This window comes from Mustelus asterias, chromosome 8 (genome assembly GCF_964213995.1).
Source record: "Mustelus asterias chromosome 8, sMusAst1.hap1.1, whole genome shotgun sequence".
Classification (NCBI taxonomy): Eukaryota; Metazoa; Chordata; class Chondrichthyes; order Carcharhiniformes; family Triakidae; genus Mustelus; species Mustelus asterias.
The window spans coordinates 135,056,654-135,077,285 of record NC_135808.1 but is presented as its reverse complement, the minus strand read 5'-3'; the positions used below and the strand labels follow the sequence as shown (position 1 = coordinate 135,077,285).

The window sequence follows — 20,632 nt, the reverse complement described above, 5'->3', positions numbered from 1 at the left end:
AATATTTTTAAGGCAGAGTGAGATTGATTCTTGATTAACAAGGGGGTGAAAGGTCATTGGGGGTGAGCGGGAAGGTGGGTTTGAGGTTACATTCAGATCAACCATGGTCACGTTGATTGGTGGATTGGGCTTGAGGGGCCGAGTGGCCTACACTGCTCCGAATTCGTATGTTCCGAGTTCTCGAGATGAATGGGGGTGGCAGTTTAGCTCTGTTGGCTGGACGGCTGGTTAGTGATGCAGAGCGATGCCAACGGCGTGGTTTCAGTTCCCGTACCGGCTGAGGTTATTCATGAATGCCCACCTTCTCAACCTTGCCCCTCGCATGAGGTGTGAGGATCCTCTGGTTAAATCACCATCAGTCAGCTCTATCTCCCCCCCTCAAAGGGGCACAGCCTATGGTCATCTGGGACTATGGCGACCTTATCTTTTTAAGTTTAAAGTTTATTTATTAGTGTCACAAGTAGGCTTACATTAACACTGCGATGAAGTTACTGTGAAAATCCCCTAGTCGCCACACTCTGGTGCTGTTTCGGGTTAGTGCCTTGGAAAAGGTATATGTATTCATATGTAAAGTTCACTCAGTAAGTTAATATTTTAATTTGATGCCGAATTTCGAGCATTAACTTATCTTTGAAGATTCTTTTGACCTGGTAAGAAAATCAGATGTCCTGAACATGCAGCTTTGCGTTGAGTGCTCTATTCTCCCAACTTGTGTTACATTTTAACATCTAAACAGTTACGGTGATGTAGAGGTTCCATTTCAGAGACTGTTATCATTCCAACAGGTGTTGGATAAATCAGATTACAGATTGGAACTTGGTTTGATAGATCATCATCTTTTTGGAAAAAGCATGGAGGTTATTTACTGAACAGATTCACAGGGGACGTTAGCTGACTATCCACAAAATGATAAGACATTTATTAAACAAGAAACATTCGCTGTATATGGGGCGGCACAGTGGTTAGCACTGCTGCCTCACAGCACCAAGGACCCGGGTTCGATTCCCGGCTTGGGTCACTGTCTGTACGGAGTCTGCATGTTCCCCCCGTGTCTGCGTGGGTTTCCTCCCACACTCCGAAAGATGTGCTGGTTAGGGTGCATTGGCCGTGCTAAATTCTCCCTCAGTGTACCCGAACAGGCGCCAGAGTGTGGTGACTAGGGGATTTTCACAGTAACTTCATTGCAGTGTTAATGTAAGCCTACTCCTGACACTAATAAATAAACTTTCAAACTGAACAACAAAAAGATTTCAACATAGACTCCAAGAAAAAATTATTCAAACTCAGGCTACCTTTTTTTTCCCCCGAGCCATAACCGCACAGACCAAACAGTCCAGTGAAGGCAACACTATTTCCACACCAAGGGTAGAGTTGCTTCAGTTGCAAAGAGGTTTATTTTCCAGTAGACTTCTGACCATTCACCAGATCTCCTTCCACAATTGGTATCTCCCTTGAGATCCATAAGCTCTTAATTCACTTATTATTTTAACTTGAGAGTATTACATATGAGTTCTTTAAACTCATTTCTTCAGCGATCTGATATTTTCAGCTAGAGAGAGCGTCTTAGATCTTTCTGACTTCACTCGATGGTGTTTTCATACCAACTGAAACTAAAGCTGCTTTTCTGGTTTCTCTGTCTCGGAATGGGTCGTCTCTCCAATTCCCTGTTGCTCGGCAACAGCACAGTCTTTTTATACCTTTTGTGTTTTTTTTAACCCCTTGGTAACCCATCCCTTCACTTCCAAAGTCGTAAAACCTCATTAAAAATGCTTGTTAGACAACAGGGTCCCAGACTTGCCGGCTCCATCTCACAAACTCCAAGCTGAAACCAGACCCACATTTCTCTTTAACACAAGTTTAAAAAAACGCTCGATCTCGTTCACAAAAATACAAATGTACTTTACTTGAAACAATATAGAGTTTCTAACAAGCTGCAGTTATGATTAAATTAGCTGAGGGGGTGGCCTGATATCTGATATTTGTGGGGGTGGGTGTGAGGGGAGATGTTTTCGTTCGAGGAAAGACCAGAACTTGGAAGTCATGAAAAGGTAGGACAGAGACTAATAAATCCAACTGGGAATGCGGGAGTAACCCCTTCTGCTGGAGATTGGGGAGAATATGGGACTCGTTTCCACAAGGAGTGGGGAGAATGTGGGACTCGCTCCCACAGGGAGTGGGGAGAATGTGGGACTCGCTCCCACAGGGAGTGGGGAGAATGTGGGACTCGCTCCCACAGGGAGTGGGGAGAATGTGGGACTCGCTCCCACAGGGAGTGGGGAGAATGTGGGACTCGCTCCCACAGGGAGTGGGGAGAATGTGGGACTCGCTCCCACAGGGAGTGGGGAGAATGTGGGACTCGCTCCCACAGGGAGTGGGGAGAATGTGGGACTCGCTCCCACAGGGAGTGGGGAGAATGTGGGACTCGCTCCCACAGGGAGTGGGGAGAATGTGGGACTCGCTCCCACAGGGAGTGGGGAGAATGTGGGACTCGCTCCCACAGGGAGTGGGGAGAATGTGGGACTCGCTCCCACAGGGAGTGGGGAGAATGTGGGACTCGCTCCCACAGGGAGTGGGGAGAATGTGGGACTCGCTCCCACAGGGAGTGGGGAGAATGTGGGACTCGCTCCCACAGGGAGTGGGGAGAATGTGGGACTCGCTCCCACAGGGAGTGGGGAGAATGTGGGACTCGCTCCCACAGGGAGTGGGGAGAATGTGGGACTCGCTCCCACAGGGAGTGGGGAGAACGTGGGACTCGCTCCCACAGGGAGTGGGGAGAATGTGGGACTCGCCCCCTCAGGGAGTGGTTGAGGTGAATAGTATCGATACATTGAAGGGGGAAACTGGATAATTGTAAGAGGGAGAGAGGAATCGGGAGAAATGCTCAGAGTGGGGAGGAGGAGGAGGTTTGTGTGAAGCGTTGACTATTCACGGTGAAAGGCTCCGTCCTGTGCTGTAAATTGTAGTTAATTTGTTAACGATGTAATTTTTAAATGTTCAAGTAAATGAGAGCCTGAACAACATGAGTGTGAGTGACCTATCCGGCAAATCCAACAGCTGCTGGATCGATTCTTCAGGTGACCTGAATCTCTGAAATCTGAAATAGAATCAAAAAATACTGGAAACACAATAGATCCGTGTGGAGAGAGAGACGGGGTGGGGGGGGGGGGGGGGGGGGGGGTGGGAGACGGGGGGTGGGAGACGGGGGGCGGGGGAGAGAGACGGGGAGAGGGAGAGAGAGAGAGAGAGTTAATGTTTCCCTTGTCAGGACTGAAACGTTAACTCTGTTTCTCTCTCCACAGAAGCTGCCTTACCTGCTGAGTGTTTCCAGTGGTTTGTGTTTTGTATTTATATCAGTGTGTGTGTATCTGATTCTGTAACCCCTGTCCTGCAGATTGAAGATCTACACAATGGTCCCTCTGAGCGGATTAAGAATCTTGATGAAGGCAGAAAATCGGAAATGTAACTCTATCAGGTAAGGGGAGATTATTTACAAATCACACGTCCCATGAAATCCAATCCCTCCAATCGGTTTCACTGGTCCTCAATCATTTCTGCCACTTCCTCCCTCCCCGGTCTGTCCAGACCCTTCCCGACTTTGAATCCCTCGGTCAAATCTACTCTCAACCTTCTCTAAGGAAAACAGCCGCCGCTTCTCCAATCCAGAACTGACATTCCTCAACCCTAGAACCATTCTTGTGAATCTTTCCTGCATTCCCACTAATTCCCTCACATCCTTCCTAAAGTCCGGAGTCTAGAATTAGCTACAATATCCCAGTTGAGGCCCAAACTGTGTTTTATAAAATTTCATCACAACCTTCCTCACATTTGCACTATTTTTTCATTCATTTGTGGGAACATGGGCGTCGTTGGCTGGGCCAGCATTTATTGGCCATCCCTCGTTACCCTTGGAGGGCAGTTGAGAGTCAACCACATTGCTGTGGCTCTGGAGTCACATGTAGGCCAGACCAGGTAAGGACGGCAGATTTCCTTCCCTAAAGGAAACAGTGAACCAGATGGGTTTTTCCGACAATCGACAATGGTTTCATGGTCATCAGTAGATTCTTAATTCCAGATATTTTTTATTGAATTCAAATTCCACCATCTGCCGTGGCAGGATTCGAACCCAGGTCCCCAGAACACTAGCTGAGTTTCTGGATGAATAGTCTAGTGATAATACCACCAGGTCATCATCTCCCCTAAACACTGTGTCCCATTTATAAAGCGTTGGATTGGTGTTATTTTAACCTCAGCAATAAACTTTTTCATGTAGCGGCTGGTGTTAAAATAACTTTGACAAACGGTGTCTTGCTGTGCGAGATGGAATTCAATGTTCTCCGCCGAGGTAGCTTTGCCGATGGGGGCGCGTTCTCCCCGTGTCTGCGTGGGTTTCCTCCGGATGCTCCGGTTTCCTCCCACGCTCCAAAGATATGCGGGTTAGGTGGATTGGCCATGTTAAATTGCCCCCAGTGTCTAAAGTTGTGTAGGTTAGGGAGATTAGCCATGGTAAATGTATGGAGTTATGAGAATGGGACGGGAAGTGGGTCTGGCTGAGGTGACCTTTCGGAGAGTTGGTGCAGACTCAGTGGGCCAAATGGCCTCCTGCACTGTCAGGATTCTATGGGCAGGAATTTACAGCCTCGCTCAAGCGAGACCGGAAATTCCCACCCGAGGTCAATGGAGATTTCCATTGTCGGACCTTGTCCGCTCCGATTCCATGCCGGGCCAGGTGGTAGAGTTCCGGCCTATGATTCTATATAGAAACGTTAAAAAGACTGGCCTATAGACACTGTATCTGAATGCATGGAGTATTCGCAATAAGGTAGATGAATTAACAGTGCAAATAGGTACACACGGGTATGATATGATTGCAATTGTGTCCTACCCTGCTGTCATCGGCAAGTTTAGCAATCATACGTTCGACCCCTTCATTAAAACCATTGATGTAGATTGTAAATCGCTGAGCACGGATCCCTGTGACACTCCACCTGTTCCAGCTTTCCAATCTGAACGAGACCCATTTATACCTACTCTCTGTTTCCCGTGAGTGAGCCAAATCCTCTCTCCATGCTAATGTGTTACCCCCTACACCACGAGCTCTTCTCTTGTACAGTAATCTTTGGCAGATTATCAAATGCCTTTTGAGAATCCAACTACACTACTTTGCTTGTTACTCCCTCTGTAAACTCTCCTGAATGAGTTAACCGTGATCTCTCTTCCACAGGGACATGTCGACTCTGACTGATTAATAATAAATTTCAACAGGGAAGTGGATAAATAAGTGTTGGGGAAAGGGTGCTGGCTTATAGTGAATGGGACCAATAGAATAACTCTCTCAAAGAGCCGGTAGATTTTAGTTTATTTATTAGTGCCACGAGTAAGGCTTACATTAACACTGCAGTGAAGTTACTGTGAAAATCCCCTAGTCGCCACACTCTGCGCCTGTTTGTGTCAATGCACCCTAACCAGCATGTCTTTCGGACTGTGGGAGGAAACAGGAGCACCCGGAGGAAACCCATGCAGACACGGGGAGAAGGTGCAAACTCCACACAGTGACTCAACCCAGGAATCGAACATTATTTCAATTTTGCAGCTTCAGGATAATGTAATGTAACACAGTCTGACACGTGCTGGATATTTTGGATTGAAGGGAGGGGTCAGGCCAAGGTTAACTCCAAGGAAACGAATCCAGGAGCATTCTCTGGGGGTGATAACTATTTAAACATTTGTTTTTGTGCTCACATGACTTGTCAAGGATGTGATTGCACTGGAGGGGGTGCGGAGGAGATTCACCAGGATGCTGCCTGGGGGGAACATTTAAGTTATGAGGAGAGGTTGGGTAGGGTTGGGTTGTTTTCATTGGAGCAGAGAAGACTGAGGGGGCGACCTGATTGAGATGTACAAGATTATGAGGGGCATGAGCAGAGTTGATAAGGAGCAACTGTTCCCCTTAATTGAAGAGTCAGTCACAGGGGGACATCGGTTCAAGGTGAGGGGCAGGAGGTTTAGGGGGGATGTGAGGAAAACCTTTTTACCCAGAGGGTGGTGACAGGATGGAATGCACTGCCTGGGAGGGTTGGGTTGCCTCGCATCCTTTAAACTAGCCATATAAACACAGTGGCTGCGAGAGAAGGTCAAAGGTCAGAAATACTGCGGCACCTAACTCACTTCCTGACTCCCCAGAGCCTGTCCACCGTCTACAAGGCACAAGTCAGGAGTGTGATGAAAAACTCCCCACTTGCCTGGATGGTGCAGCTCCAACAACACTCAAGAAGTTCAACACCATCCAGGACAAAGCAGCCCCGCTTGATTGCTATCCCTTCCACAAACATCCACTCCCTCCACCACCGACGCACAGTGGCAGCCGTGTGTACCACCTGCAAGATGCACTGCAGCAACTCACCAAGGCTCATTCAACAACAACTTTCAAAACCATGACCTCTGCATCTCGAAGGACAAGGGCTGCAGATACCTGAGAACACCACGACCTGGAGGTTCCCCTCCGAGTCACTCACCATCCTGACTTGGAAATATATCGCCATTCCTTCACTGTTGCTGGATCAAAATCCTCAGGGGCTGAAGCGATTCAAGAAGGCAGCTCACCATCCACATCCTGGAAATGAATGGGTCGAGAGCTTCAAGCTTTTAGGTGTCCAAATCACCCAATAAACTGTCCTGGTCCCCCCATGCCAACACTATACTTTCTCAGAAGACTGAGGAAATTTGGCATGTCCGCTACGACTCTCTCCAACTTTTACAGATCCACCATCGAAAGCATTCTTTCTGGTTGTATCACAGCTTGGTATGGCTCCTGCTCTGTCCAAGACTGCAAGGAACTACAAAAGGTCGTAAATGTAGCCCAATCCATTACGCAAACCAGCCTCCCATCCATTGACTCTGTCTACACTTCCCGCTGCCTCGGCAAAGCAGCCAGCACAATTAAAGACCCCACGCACCCCGGACATTCTCTCTTCCACCTTCTTCCGTCGGGAAAACGATACAAAAGTCTGAGGTCACGTACCAACCGACTCAAGAACAGCTTCTTCCCTGCTGCCGTCAGACTTTTGAATGGACCTACCTCGCATTTTGATCTTTCTCTACACCCTAGCTATGACTGTAACACTACATTCTGCACTCTCTCCTTTCCTTCTCTATGAACAGTATGCTTTGTCTGTATAGCGCGCAAGAAACAATACTTTTCACTGTATGTCAGTACATGTGACAATAATAAATCAAATCAAAAATCGATTTATTTTTATTTCAATATCTTCAGTTCCCTGGTGAAAGTTAACTTTGAGTCTTCAACCACCGCTCTACCAGGCAGCACGTTCCAGATTTCGTGAAGAAGTTTTCCCTCATGACGCTTCTCGCTTTTTTACTATCACCTTAAAAATCATTTCCTTTTGCAAGAAGAACTATCGCTTTCCCAAGAGTTCCTCAATGATGGTTTCACATTGCGGAGAGACTGATTTCTGTTCCCTGGCTGTAACTGTAACTGGGGCCAGAAGAGGTCTCCACTGAGTCACAGAAACCTTGGTGCCTCTGTCTCCGCGATCCAGAGGGCCCAAAAGGTTCATTTTGCTAGAACGCAGCAACTTTCGAAGGCACCTGATTAGATCAGCACAGCAACGTGCAGTCAGTGCTCTTGAAGCTCTGCTTGTTACTGCGCTGGAGGTGAAACTGAGGTCGCTGAGCGTGTAGGACAGACCCAGAGTCTGCAGGAATTAATACCCTGGACACCGGCATGAGCAACGGGGTTGGATTTCAGAGTATTGGCAAAAGGTTGCGAGAGATGGTGTTGGAATAGTATTTCCCACTTTGAGAGAGGTCGGGGTCGGTAACCCTCGACCTCAAGAGGTGACACAATGCTGACACATACATCATTTTTCAAAATGTGGAGTTGCCGGCACTGGACTGGGGAAGGCAAACCTACCTCACTTTTCTAAAGGAGCTGCACTGAGTCTCGGGTGAGGGATTTACAGGGATATGTAGAAGCAGGAGGGGAAAGTGGTGCTCAGTCTGATACCTCTTTCACTGAGCAAGTACAGGCACTGTGGGCCGAATGGCCTCCTCTTCTTTCGATGACTCTATGAAAACCTGGAAGAAAATCAAGTCACTGAATTGAACGGAACCGTCCTGTTTGTATTTGGTCTTGTTTATTAACTGAGAAAATAACTGGGACACGAGGAGACTGATCAGACAGCTGATCATGTGATTGAGTCTCCAGGATTAGATCCAATCAGCAATCCTAGACAATATGTTGTTGGTGTGAAGGACTCTCCGAACTGCCACAGCACTGGGCAGTTACTGAGCTGGACTGCTTTCTCCAAACAGATACGGTAAATCTGGGATCGGTGCGGTGGACCTGGGATCGGTGCGGTGGACCTGGGATCGGTGCGGTGGACCTGGGATCGGTGCGGTGGACCTGGGATCGGTGCGGTGGATCTGAAATCGGTGCGGTGGATCTGGGATCAGTGGAAGGTTCTGTTTGCACGATCCTGTCCCTCTCACATTCTGCTGATAGTTGCTCGATTTTTCACTCACACTGTTGAAGCATTGGCAGAATTTATCTTCCAACATTTGCAATGATCGAAAACAAAATGTGGGTGGATTAGGAAAAGCCAGCATGGGTTTCGAGAGGAGAACTTATGTTTCACTAACTTGCTGGAGTGTTTTGAGGAGGTAACAGAGGATCGATGAGGGTAATGCTGTTGATGTGGTGTACATGTACTTTCAGAAGGCATTCGATACAGTGCCACACAACAGACTTGTAAGAAAAGTTACAGTCCATGGAATAAAAGGGACAAGTAGCAATGTGAACAAAGAACAATACAGCACAGGAACAGGCCCTTCGGCCCTCCAAGCCTGCGCTGCTTATGTGCCCGACTAGACCATTCTTTTGTATCCCTCTATTCCCAGTCTGTTCATGTGGCTATCTACATAAGTCTTAAACGATCCCAGCGTGTCCGCCTCAATCACCTTGCTTGGCAGTGCATTCCAGGCCCCCACCACCCTCTGTGTAAAATACATCCCCCTGACATCTATGTTGAACCTTCCCCCCTCACCTCGAACCCGTGACCCCTTGTGTTCGTCACCTCCGACCTGGGAAAAAGCTTCCCACTGTTCACCCTATCTATGCCCTTCATAATTTTATACACCTCTATTAGGTCGCCCCTCATCCTCCGTCTTTCCAGTGAGAACAGCCCTAGTTTACCCAATCTCTCCTCATAGCTAATACCCTCCATACCAGGCAACATCCTGGTAAACCTCCTCTGTACTCTCTCCAAAGCCTCCACATCCTTCTGGTAGTGTGGCGACCAGAACTGGACGCAGTATTCCAAATGTGGCCTAACCAACATTCTATACATCTGCAACATCAAATGCCAACTTTTATATTCTATGCCCCGTCCAATAAAGGCAAGCATGCCATATGCCTTCTTCACCACCCTCTCCACCTGTGCTGCCACCTTTAAGGATCTGTGGACTTGTACACTCAGGTCCCTCTGTGTGTCTGTACTCCTGATGTTTCTGCCATTTATTGTATAGCTCCCCCTTACATTAGATCTACTGAAATGCATCACTTCGCATTTATCTGGATTAAATTCCATCTGTCATTTCTCCGCCCAATGTTCCAGCCGATCTATATCCTGCTGTATTCTCTGACAATGTTCATCACTATCCGCAACTCCAGCAATCTTCGTGTCGTCCGCAAACTTACTGATCACACCAGTTACATCTTCCTCCAAGTCATTTATATATATATATCACAAACGGCAGAGGTCCCAGTACAGAGCCCTGTGGAACACCACTAGTCACAGACCTCCAACCCAGAAAAAGACCCCTCCACTGATACCCTCTGTCTTCTATGGCTAAGTAAGAAGTCTCACAACACCAGGTTAAAGTCCAACACCCAGTCACCCCAGTCCAACGCCGGCATCTCCACTTCTATGGCTAAGCCAGTTCTCCACCCATCAAGCTAGCTCACCTTTTATCCCGTGAGATTTAACCTTTTTCACCAGCCTGCCATGAGGGACCTTGTCAAACACTTTACTAAAATCCATGTAGACGACATCCACGGCCCTTCCCTCGTCAATCGTTTTTGTCACCTCCTCAAAAAACCCAACCAAATTTGTGAGGCATGACCTCCCTCGTACAAAACCATGCTGTCTATCGCTAATGAGATTATTCAGTTCTAAATGCGCATATATCCTATCTCTAAGACGAGCTTAGAGCCTTAATGCTTGCGCGGAACTTGGATGTGGTTGCAGTGACGGAGACTTGGTTACAATAAGGACAGGACTGGCAGCTGAATATTCCGGGGTATAAGTGTTTAAGTGAGACAGAGGAGGGGTGAGGAGAGGTGGGGGAGTAGCAATGCTGGTTAGGGAGCATATTACAGCGGTACAGAGGGTGGACAATATGGAAGGGTCAGGTAACGAGTCACTGTGGGTGGAGCTCAGAAACAGGAAGGGCGCAGTCACTATGCTGGGGGTGTACTACAGGCCTCCCAACAGCCCACGGGAAGTTGAGGAACGGATATGTAAGGAGATTCTGGACAGGTGCAGAAAAAATAGGGTTGTTGTAGTGGGGAGACTTTAATTTCCCTCACATAGACTGGAAATCGCTTAGGGCTGGGGGTCTGGACGGGGAAGAATTTATAAAATGCATACAGGAAGGTTCTTTGGAACAATATGTTGACAGTCCAACTAGAGAGGGGGCTATACTGGACCTAGTTCTGGGGAATGAGCCCGGTCAGGTCATCAAAGTTGCAGTAGGGGAACATGTGGCAAATAGTGACCACAATTCTGTAAACTTTAGGACAGTAATGGAAAAAGATGAGTGTTGTCCTATGGGTAAGGTGCTGAATTGGGGGGAGGCTAACTACAGCCAGATTAGGCAGGATTTGGTGGCTGTTGATTGGGAGAGGCTGTTTGAGGGTAAATCCACATCTGGCATGTGGGAGTCTTTTAAGGAGCAGTTGATAGGACTGCAGGACAGGCATGTGCCTGTAAAGAGGAAGGATAGAAAAGGTAGGATTCAAGAGCCGTGGATAACCAGTGAAATTGTGGGTCTAATCAAAAAGAAAAAAGAGGCATACATGAGGTCCAGGCAGCTAAAAACAGATGGAGCACTGGAGGAATACAGAGAAAGTAGAAAAGAACTCAAACAGGGAGTTAGAAGGGCAAAAAGGGGTCACGAAATGTTCTTGGCAGACAAGATTAAGGAGAATGCTAAGGCATTTTATACATACGTTAGGAACAAGAGGGTTGTTAGGGAAAGAATCGGACCTTTCAGGGACAAAGGAGGGGAATTATGCTTAGAACCAAAGGATGTAGGAGAGATCCTAAATGAATACTTTGCATCAGTATTCACAAAGGAGAGGGACATCTTGACTGGTATTGTCTCAGAGAGATGTGTTGACCCGTTAGAAAAAATCTTAATTACAAGGGAGGAAGTATTAGATTTGTTAGGAAACATTAAGACAGACAAATCCCCAGGGCCAGATGGCATCTATCTGAGACTCCTCAGGGAGGTGAGGGATGCAATTGCTGGGCCTCTAACAATGTGGGTATAAAACTAATGAGGAATAGAAAGCAGGGAGTAATGGTCAATGGATATTTTTCAGGCTGGAGGGAGGTTTGTTGTGGAATTCCCCAGGGGTCGGTATTGGGAGCCTTGCTTTTCCTGATATAGATTAACAATCTCGATCTTGATGTGCAGGGGACGGTTTCAAAGTTTGTGGATGACACAAAACTTGGAAGTATTGTAAACTGAGAAGACTATAGTGTAGAACTTAAAAAGGACAGAGACAAGTTGATGGAGTGGCAGATAGGCGGCAGATGGAGTTTAATGTGGAGAAGTGCGAGGTGATGCATTTTGGGAGGAAGAACATGGAGTGACAATATAAAATAAGGGGTGAAAGGGTACAGGAGCAGAGGAAGCTGGGTGTAAATGAACATCGGCCAGAGCTTTGGAACTGAAAGGGAAGGAATGTATGGATCAGCCATGATCTTATTGAATGGCGGGGCAGGCTCGAGGGGCTAGATGGCCTACTCCTGCTCCTATTACTTATGTTCTTATGTTCTTATGTGTGGGGTGAGGGGAGGGTGGGAGGTGGCAGGGGGGATGGCTGGAGATCATAGAATCATAAAGGTTTATAGCCGCCCAGTTTTTAGCGCGAAGCTAGTCCCAATTGCCCGCATTTGGCCCATATCCCTCTAAGCCCATCTTATCCATGTTACTGTCTAAATGCTTTTTAAAAGACAAAATTGTACCCACCTCTCCTACTACCTCTGGCAGCTTGTTCCAGACACTCACCACCCTCTGTGTGAAAAAATTTCTCCCCTCTCACCTTAAACCTATGCCCTCTAGTTTTAGACTCCCCCACCTTTGGGAAAAGATATTGACTATCTAGCTGATCTGTGCCCCTCATTATTTTATAGACCTCTATAAGATCACCCCTCAGCCTTCTACGCTCCAGAGAAAAAAGTCCCAGTCTATCCAGCCTCTCCTTATAACTCAAACCATCAAGTCCCGGTAGCATCCTAGTAAATCTTTTCTGCACTCGTTCTAGTTTAATAATATCCTTTCTATAATAGGGTGACCATAGTCAGGGCATGGGGTGGGGTAGGGTGGGGTGGGGGATGGCTGGAGGAACGGTGCAGGGTGGCATGGGGAGAGTGGGATGGCATGGCATGGGAGAGGATGGGGTGACATGTGGTGTGGGGTGTAATCAGCTGAAAGCTGACACCAGTGTGGAAGGGCTTTGCTGGAGACACACAGGAGGTTAGTGAACCGGGGTACGAGGTTAGTGAAGCGGGGTACGAGGTTAGTGAACCGGGGTACGAGGTTAGTGAACCGGGGTACGAGGTTAGTGAACCGGGGTACGAGGTTAGTGAACCGGGGTACGAGGTTAGTGAAGCGGGGTACGAGGTTAGTGAAGCGGGGTACGGGGTTAGTGAAGCGGGGTACGGGGTTAGTGAAGCGGGGTACGGGGTTAGTGAAGCGGGGTACGGGGTTAGTGAAGCGGGGTACGGGGTTAGTGAAGCGGGGTACGGGGTTAGTGAAGCGGGGTACGGGGTTAGTGAAGCGGGGTACGGGGTTAGTGAAGCGGGGTACGGGGTTAGTGAAGCGGGGTACGGGGTTAGTGAAGCGAGGTACGGGATTAGTGAAGCGGGGTACAGGGTTAGTGAAGTGGGGTACAGGCCGGTGTTTGTGGGCTGGACCCCACAGTGTGTTTCTAAAGTTTTCTGTCTTCATTCCTGGAGTTTTATTCATTATCCTCCCTTCGCCACTAGAGGTTGCCAGCAAGCTGCGTACACAGAGCAAACTGTCCCTACCTCAAGTGGCAGAACAGGAATTGACTTCCCAATGTCCTGGGGAATATCTCGCTGCCCGTAGCTCACTGTGTGAGGGAGGGAGCTGAGGACCCGCCCTGGGACCAACTGGGCTTCCATCCGAGCTGTGGAAATAAAAGATGAATTTCAAAATGACCTTTGTGCACAGAATCGGACCGGCAGGATTGGGAGAGGAGCTGCTGGCACGAGGTTTAGATTTTAGTCAAGTTTCACAGTAATGTCTGGAAATATATTTGATTTGATTTATTATTGTCACATGTATTAACATACAGTGAAAAGTATTGTTTCTTGCGCACTATACAGACAAAACATATCGTCCATAGAGAAGGAAAGGAGAGAGTGCAGAATGTAGTGTTACAGTCATAGCTAGGATGTAGAAAAAGATCAACTTAATGCAAGGTAAGTCCATTCAAAAGTCTGACAGCAGCAGGGAAGAAGCTGTTCTTGAGTCGGTTGGTACGTGACCTCAGACTTTTGTATCTTTTTCCTGATGGAAGAAGGTGGGAGAGAGAATGTCCGGGGTGCATGGGGTCCTTAATTATGCTGGCTGCTTTGCCGAGGCAGCGGGAAGTGTAGACAGAGTCAATGGATGGGAGGCTGGTTTGAGTGATGGATTGGGCTACATTCACGACCCTTTGTAGTTCCTTGCAGTCTTGGGCAGAGCAGGAGCCCCATACCAAGCTGTGATACAACCAGAAAGAATGCTTTCTATGGTGCATCTGTAAAAGTTGGTGAGAGTCATAGGGGCCTTGCCAAATTTCCTTATAAGAAAACTAACACTAACCTGCATTTCTATAACACCTTTTAACATAACGAACATCCCAGCGTGCTTCACGGGATTCCTTGTTGTACATAATTTGACACTGAGCCACATGAGGAGGTGTTGGGGCAGATGACCAAAAGCTTTGTCAATGATTCTGAGAGGAAAGATTGACCCAGAGTTTGGGGGGAGGATATTCGGGAGCTTTTGGGATCCGGGCAACTGAAGCCACGGCCACCGTTGGTGGAGGGATGGAGATTGGCGATGGTAAAGAGACCGCAATCGGCAGAACACAGAGAAGGTGAGGGCTTGTGGGGCTGGAGGAGATTCCAGAGATGGTCAGGGTGAGGCGATGGAGGATTTATATAACATACATTAAAATGGTTGGAAAACAGTTACAGAAAGATGAACTTGTGTGCGGGTGCATTACAGACATATGGACCGGCATTTCCCAGATGTTGGAGTTTCCGTTCCTGCCACATATCGGGGCGGCACGGTGGCACAGTGGTTAGCACTGCTGCCTCACAGCTCCAGGGACCCGGGTTCGATTCCCGGCTTGGGTCACTGTCTGTGCGGAGTCTGCACGTTCTCCCCGTGTCTGCATAGGTTTCCTCCGGGTGCTCCAGTTTCCTCCCACAGTCCAAAGATGTGCGGGTTAGGTGGATTGGCCAGGTTAAATTGCCCCTTAGTGTCCCAAGATGTGGAGGTTAGAGGGTATTGGGGTAGGGCCTGGGTGGGATTGTGGTTGGTGCAGACTCGATGGGCCGAATGGCCTCCTTTTGCACTATAGGGATTCTATGATTCTCTCAGTGGTGGACACAGAGCTGCCGCCACAGCCTGCCCTGCAGCCATGTTAACACTCTAATGAGTGCTGATTGGCTGAAGACTGGACCTCTGTCCCTCACCCGGGAGGAAGTCCCGCCTCAGAGAGCTGCCAGCCAATCTGATTGCAAGCAGTTTCCAGAGCGAGTCAAGCTTTGAAGATCTTGGGGTGAGGAGGAGGAGGTGAAACCCAGAGGGCGTGTGGGAGTGTTGACAGGGAGGCCTGAGGGAGGAGGAGGGGGATAGACCACACACACACACACTGGCCAGACATTTGCCAGGGGTGGGGGTGCCCCATGTTGAAAGGATGCTGTTGATGGAGACACAAACCCATCCTCCCCCTTCCCACTGGAGGCCAGGGTCACTTTTCCAGCTTCCTCATTCCCCCCTAAACTCCTCCCGCCTCCCTAAAAACCAAGGCTGGGCCCATCATTGGTCACTCATTGGCCATTTAAGTGCCTCAATTGGGGCAAGGACAGGTTGGGGAGGGGCTCTGGCCTCTCCCATGGTAAAGGTGCAGGGAAGTCGGGGCATGCAGGAGCCCATTGGGAAGATCGTGCAGGGAATTTAACTGCCAGACCTCACCTACAAAGTCACTGATAGGAAACGTCAAATTCTGCTGACGAAAGAAGCAGCTTCACGTTCAGACGGGTGGGAGTTTTCTGATGAGAGACTGGTTTGTCACACCTCCTGCCAGCTCCTCCTCCACACAGCAGCCACGTCCTTCCATCAATGGGAACAGTTCCTCCTCATCTACCCTGCCCAGACCTCTCATCATTTTCCGTCTCTCTGTATGGTCTCCACTCAGACCTCTCCTGAAAATACTTCTCCAATTGAGTCCTCTTTGACAAAGGGTCATCTGGACTCGAAACATCAGCTCTTTTCTCTCCTTACAGATGCTGCCAGACCTGCTGAGATTTTCCAGCATTTTCTCTTTTGGTTTCAGATTCCAGCATCCACAGTAATTTGCTTTTCTCCAATTGAGCCCCGTGACTGGAGATCTGGGAACCATTCTTGGGATTTTTTCCTGCATCCTCTCTGATGCCTTCACATCTTTCCTTAGTGTCTTGCTCAGAACTGGACTCTACTCCCATTGACACCAAATGGTAAGGCACTGGAAACCTAAGGAAGGATGTGCCGGCCTTGGAAAGGGTCCAGAGGAGGTTCACAAGAATGATCCCTGGAATGAAGAGTTTGTCGTATGAGGAACGGTTGAGGACTCTGGGTCTGTACTCATTGGAGTTTAGAAGGATGAGGGGGGATCTTATTGAAACTTACAGGATACTGCGAGGCCTGGATAGAGTGGACGTGGAGAGGATGTTTCCACTAGTAGGAAAAACTAGAACCAGAGGGCCCAACCTCGGGCTAAAGGGATGATCCTTTAAAACAGAGATGAGGAGGAATTTCTTCAGCCAGAGAGTGGTGAATCTGTGGAACTCTTTGCCGCAGAAGGCTGTGGAGGCCACGTCATCGAGTGTCTTTAAAACAGAGATAGATAGGTTCTTGATTAATAAGGGGATCAGGGGTTATGGGGAAAAGGCAGGAGAATGGGGATGAGAAAAATATCAGCCATGATTGAATGGCGGAGCAGACTCGATGGGCCGAGTGGCCTAATTCTGCTCCTATGTCTTATGGTCCAACCAATCGTGAAGGCCGTGTTTTATCATAAAGATACTTGCCTTCTTTGTGCAGGTGTCTGCGTCCCTGAACCCTGGTCTTAACTGAAGTTTCTCATCCCTGGAACCATCCTTGTAAACCTCTTCTGCACTCTCTCTGACGCATTCACATCCTGGTCCAGACCACACACTCCAGAGGTTACATTTGATTTGTCAAAGTTAAAATAAGCCACAAGTCCCGAGATCCTCAGCAGTTTTACACTTGCTGGATCTCTCCCATTGATCTGGTCATTTTCATTCTCTCCTTCCCTGAAACGTTGTGCGTCTGTGCATTTTTTTGTCATGAAGGAAGTGTCTTTGTGTTTATATTCTCATTGCTGGAAGCCTCGTGTGTATTATATTATTGGTCAATTCCTTTCAGAGGATGGTATTTATCTAGATCACTGCTTGCAATTACAACACAAGAAGATTCAAAGCAGATGTTAGCAGATGTGCAACAAACTCCTAAACAGACCAGTGGCAACTGTACAAAAAGCAACTTCCACTTTTCCCCAACTGCGTCAAGATGACTGTGTTGTTATTTTTGAGTGGAGTCTGGGAGGTTCCACTATTCGACTTTGGTCAATAAAAACATCAGGAAAGACTTTCTGTTTCACACATGGACCTCTCTAACAGATAGTGTGTCATTCTGTGCCGTGGTCTTAGGGTATCTCAGCATGCTGCAGCACGCAGGTAACTGTGGTCCTCCAGATTGAGAGCACTTTAGATAGAAAACAGGCAATCGTGAAGCTTCAGTTGTCTGGTTCCGAAAGCTTTATTTCATAAGAAACAAATTGCTGATTATTGGAATTTTCTAGTTTTTCTGTAAAATTTACAGAGGCCAAATATTGCTTTGATGATAGGATTCGAAATGGGATAGACTGCTTCTGCCAGACTTTTGAATGGATCTACCTCGCATTAAGTTGGTCTTTCTCTACACCCTAGCTATGACAGTAACACTACATTCTGCACACTCTCCTTTCCTTCTCTATGAACAGTATGCTCTGTATAGCACGCAAGAGACAATACTTTTCATTTTTTTTTAGTCACAAGTAAAGCTTGCATTAACACTGCAGTGAAGTTACTGAGAAATTCCCCCAGTCGCCACACTCCGGCGCCTGTTCAGGTCAATGCACCTTAACCAGCGCGTCTTTCAGACTGTGGGAGGAAACCGGAGCACCCGTGGGAAACCCACGCAGACACGGGGAGAACGTGCAAACTCCACACAGACAGTGACCCAAGCCGGGAATCGAACCCCGGGCCTTGGCGCTGTGAGGCAGCAGTGCTAAACATTATGCCACCGACTGTAATAATACGTGACAATAATAAATCAAATCAGAGATCCCTCAGTAAAAGATCATTTACGTAGCAATGCAGATTAATGAGGCCATGTTAAAAACAAAGCAGAGTACCAGGCTTTGTTTCCAGGTTGTGTTCACCTTGTATCAAACCTTGGTTAGTTGACGATGGAGCATTGAGCATTGCTCTAAGCTTCATGTTGTAATAAGACACTGGAGTTAACATTAAAAAAAAGATTTTCAGGAATGATCCCAGAATTGAGAGATTGGAAAAATCAGAAAGATTGAACAGGCCTCTAGACGGGAGGGATAACTGATCGAGGTTGTTAAGATGATGAAAGGGTTCAATAGGGTAGAGGAGATGATTCCTCCTTGAGGGGGAGACGAACACTCGATTATAAGATAATTACTAATACATTGTGTAAGGAATTCAGGAGAAACCTCATCGTCCAGAGTGTGGTGAGGATGTGAAAGTCATTACCCACAAGAAGTGGTTGAGGCGAACGGTATAGATAACATGAGGGAGAAAGGAATAGAAGGATAGTGTTAGGTGGAAAGGGATGGGAAGAGGCTCATGTGGACCAGAAACATCAGCTGGGCCGCTGGCCAGATTTCTATGTGAGGTGGCTGAGCGCCACCTGCTGGCTAGAGGATGCGACTACACTGTGACTGTTGACATAGCAAAACTGAATGGCAAATAATGGACATGCAATTTATAGTTTTAAATATTTAATAGTAAGAAATAACCACAAATCATGACTCAGAGAGTAAAGTATATGAAGAGGAAATGTTCTGAGCTCATTCCCTGGGCAGCACGATAGCGCAGCGGTTAGCACTGCTGCTTCACAGCTCCAGGGACCTGGGTTCGATTCCCGGCTCGGGTCCCTGTCTGTGTGGAGTTTGCACATTCTCCTCGTGTCTGCGGGGGTTTCCTCCGGGTGCTCCGGTTTCCTCCCACAGTCCAAAGATGTGCGGGTTAGGTTGATTGGCCATGCTAAAATTGACCCTCAGTGTCCTGAGATGCATAGGTTAGAGGGATTAGTGGGTAAATATGTAGGGATTTGGGGGTAGGGCCTGGGTGGGATTGTGGTCGGTGCAGACTCGATGGGCCGAATGGCCTCTTTCCGTACTGTAGGGTTTCTATGATTCTATGATCCTCATTACTGAGCCAGAATGGCATGGGTTCAAATCCCACTCCAGGACACACAGTGCATAATTTTGACCAGCAGTTCAGGGCACTGCTGAGGGAGTGCTGTCCTGTCAGATATACATCTTCCAGCTGTAAAAAATCCTATGTTACTGGAGATATGCTGGTCTAATGACTATCTTAGTAGACTAGAAATCCAGGTGACTGGCCTAATAATCCAGGGATCATAATTTTCCAACTCCAGCAAGCCACCATTAGAGTTTCAATTCCATTTTCTTTTAAAAATCTGGGAATAAAAGAGCTGTTATTGGTAAACGTGACCATAAAGCTATTGCATTGTTATGAAAGCCCATCTAACTGACTTAATGTCCTCTAAGAAATGAAATCTGGCATCTTTAGCCAGTCTGCCCTACATGTGACTCCAGACGCACAGCAATGTGATCAAAGCAAAATACTGCAGATGCTGGAATCTGAAACAAGAACAGAAAATGCTGGAAAATCTCAGCATGTCCGGCAGCCTCTGTGGAGAGAGAATAGAGCCAACGGTTCAAGTCTGTATGACCTCTGACAAAGGGCCTTGAGCCTCCCTATCTCTGTAACCTTCTCCAGCACTTCAACCCTCCAAGGTATCTGTGACCCTCTAATTCCTGCCTCTTGGACAACTTCAATTTTATATAAAATAAGGGGTAAAATTCTTTACGAGATGCAGGAGCAGAGGGACCTTGATGTATGAATGCACAAGTCATTGAAGGCGGCAGGACAGGTGGAGAGAGCAGTTAAAGCATCTAGTATTCTAGGCTTCATCAATAGGGACATAGCGTACAAGAGCAAGGAGGTTATACTGAACTTATACAAGACACCAGTTAGACCTCAGCTGGAATATTGTGTACAGTTCTGGTCACATTAGAGGAAGGATGTGAACACATTGGAGAGAGTGCAGAAGAGGTTTACAAGAATGGTTCCAGGGATGAGAAACTTTAGTTATGAGGATAGATTGGAGAGGTTGGGAGTGTTCTCCTTGGAGGGAAGAAGGCTAAGAGTAGGTTTGATAGAGACGTTCAAAATCATGAGGGGTCTGGACAGAATAGATCAGGAGAAACTGTTCCCACTCGGAAAAGGATCGAGACCGAGAGGGCACAGATTTAAAGTGATTTGCAAAAGAAGCAAATGTGATGTTTTTCACCCAGCGAGTGGTTGGGGTCTGGAATGTTCTGCCTGGAAGTATGACGGAGGCAGCTTCAATCCAGGTGTTCCAGAGGCCATGAGATGATTATTGGAATAGAAACAATGTTCAGGGGTACGGAGGGAAAGACGGGGGAATGGCACTAAGCCATGATGCTCATTTGGAGAGCCAGTGTAGACATGATGGGCCAAATGGCCTCCTGTACTGTAGCAATTCTGTGAGTAATCGCCCCAATGTTGGCCTCTATCTTCAGTTGCTCCAAGCTCCCTAAACCTGCCTGCCTCTGTCCTCACCGTTAAGGTGGTCCTTCCAACCTGCACCTCCTCCTGTGCCCCCATGTTTCTTCGGGGACTTGGTGTCACATTTTGCCCGTTAACATTCCTGCAAAGCACCTTGGGACAGTTAAAGGTGC

General features: G+C 47.6%; 1 protein-coding gene across 2 annotated transcripts in view; it reads left to right on the top strand.

The window, feature by feature from the left end:
* The window catches only part of znhit6 (zinc finger HIT-type containing 6), a 50,433-nt gene that overhangs the window by 25,381 nt on the left and 4,420 nt on the right, over positions 1-20,632 (top strand). The window contains exons 8-9 of one of the 2 annotated variants that reach the window (XM_078219020.1): positions 3,392-3,472; positions 6,181-7,244. In XM_078219020.1, the coding sequence (XP_078075146.1) occupies positions 3,392-3,472; positions 6,181-6,220 (121 nt within the window). In that variant the 3' untranslated portion in view covers positions 6,221-7,244. Of the gene's footprint in view, positions 1-3,391; positions 3,473-6,180; positions 7,245-20,632 lie in introns of those variants that run through there. The other variant, XM_078219019.1, reaches the window with a different exon arrangement.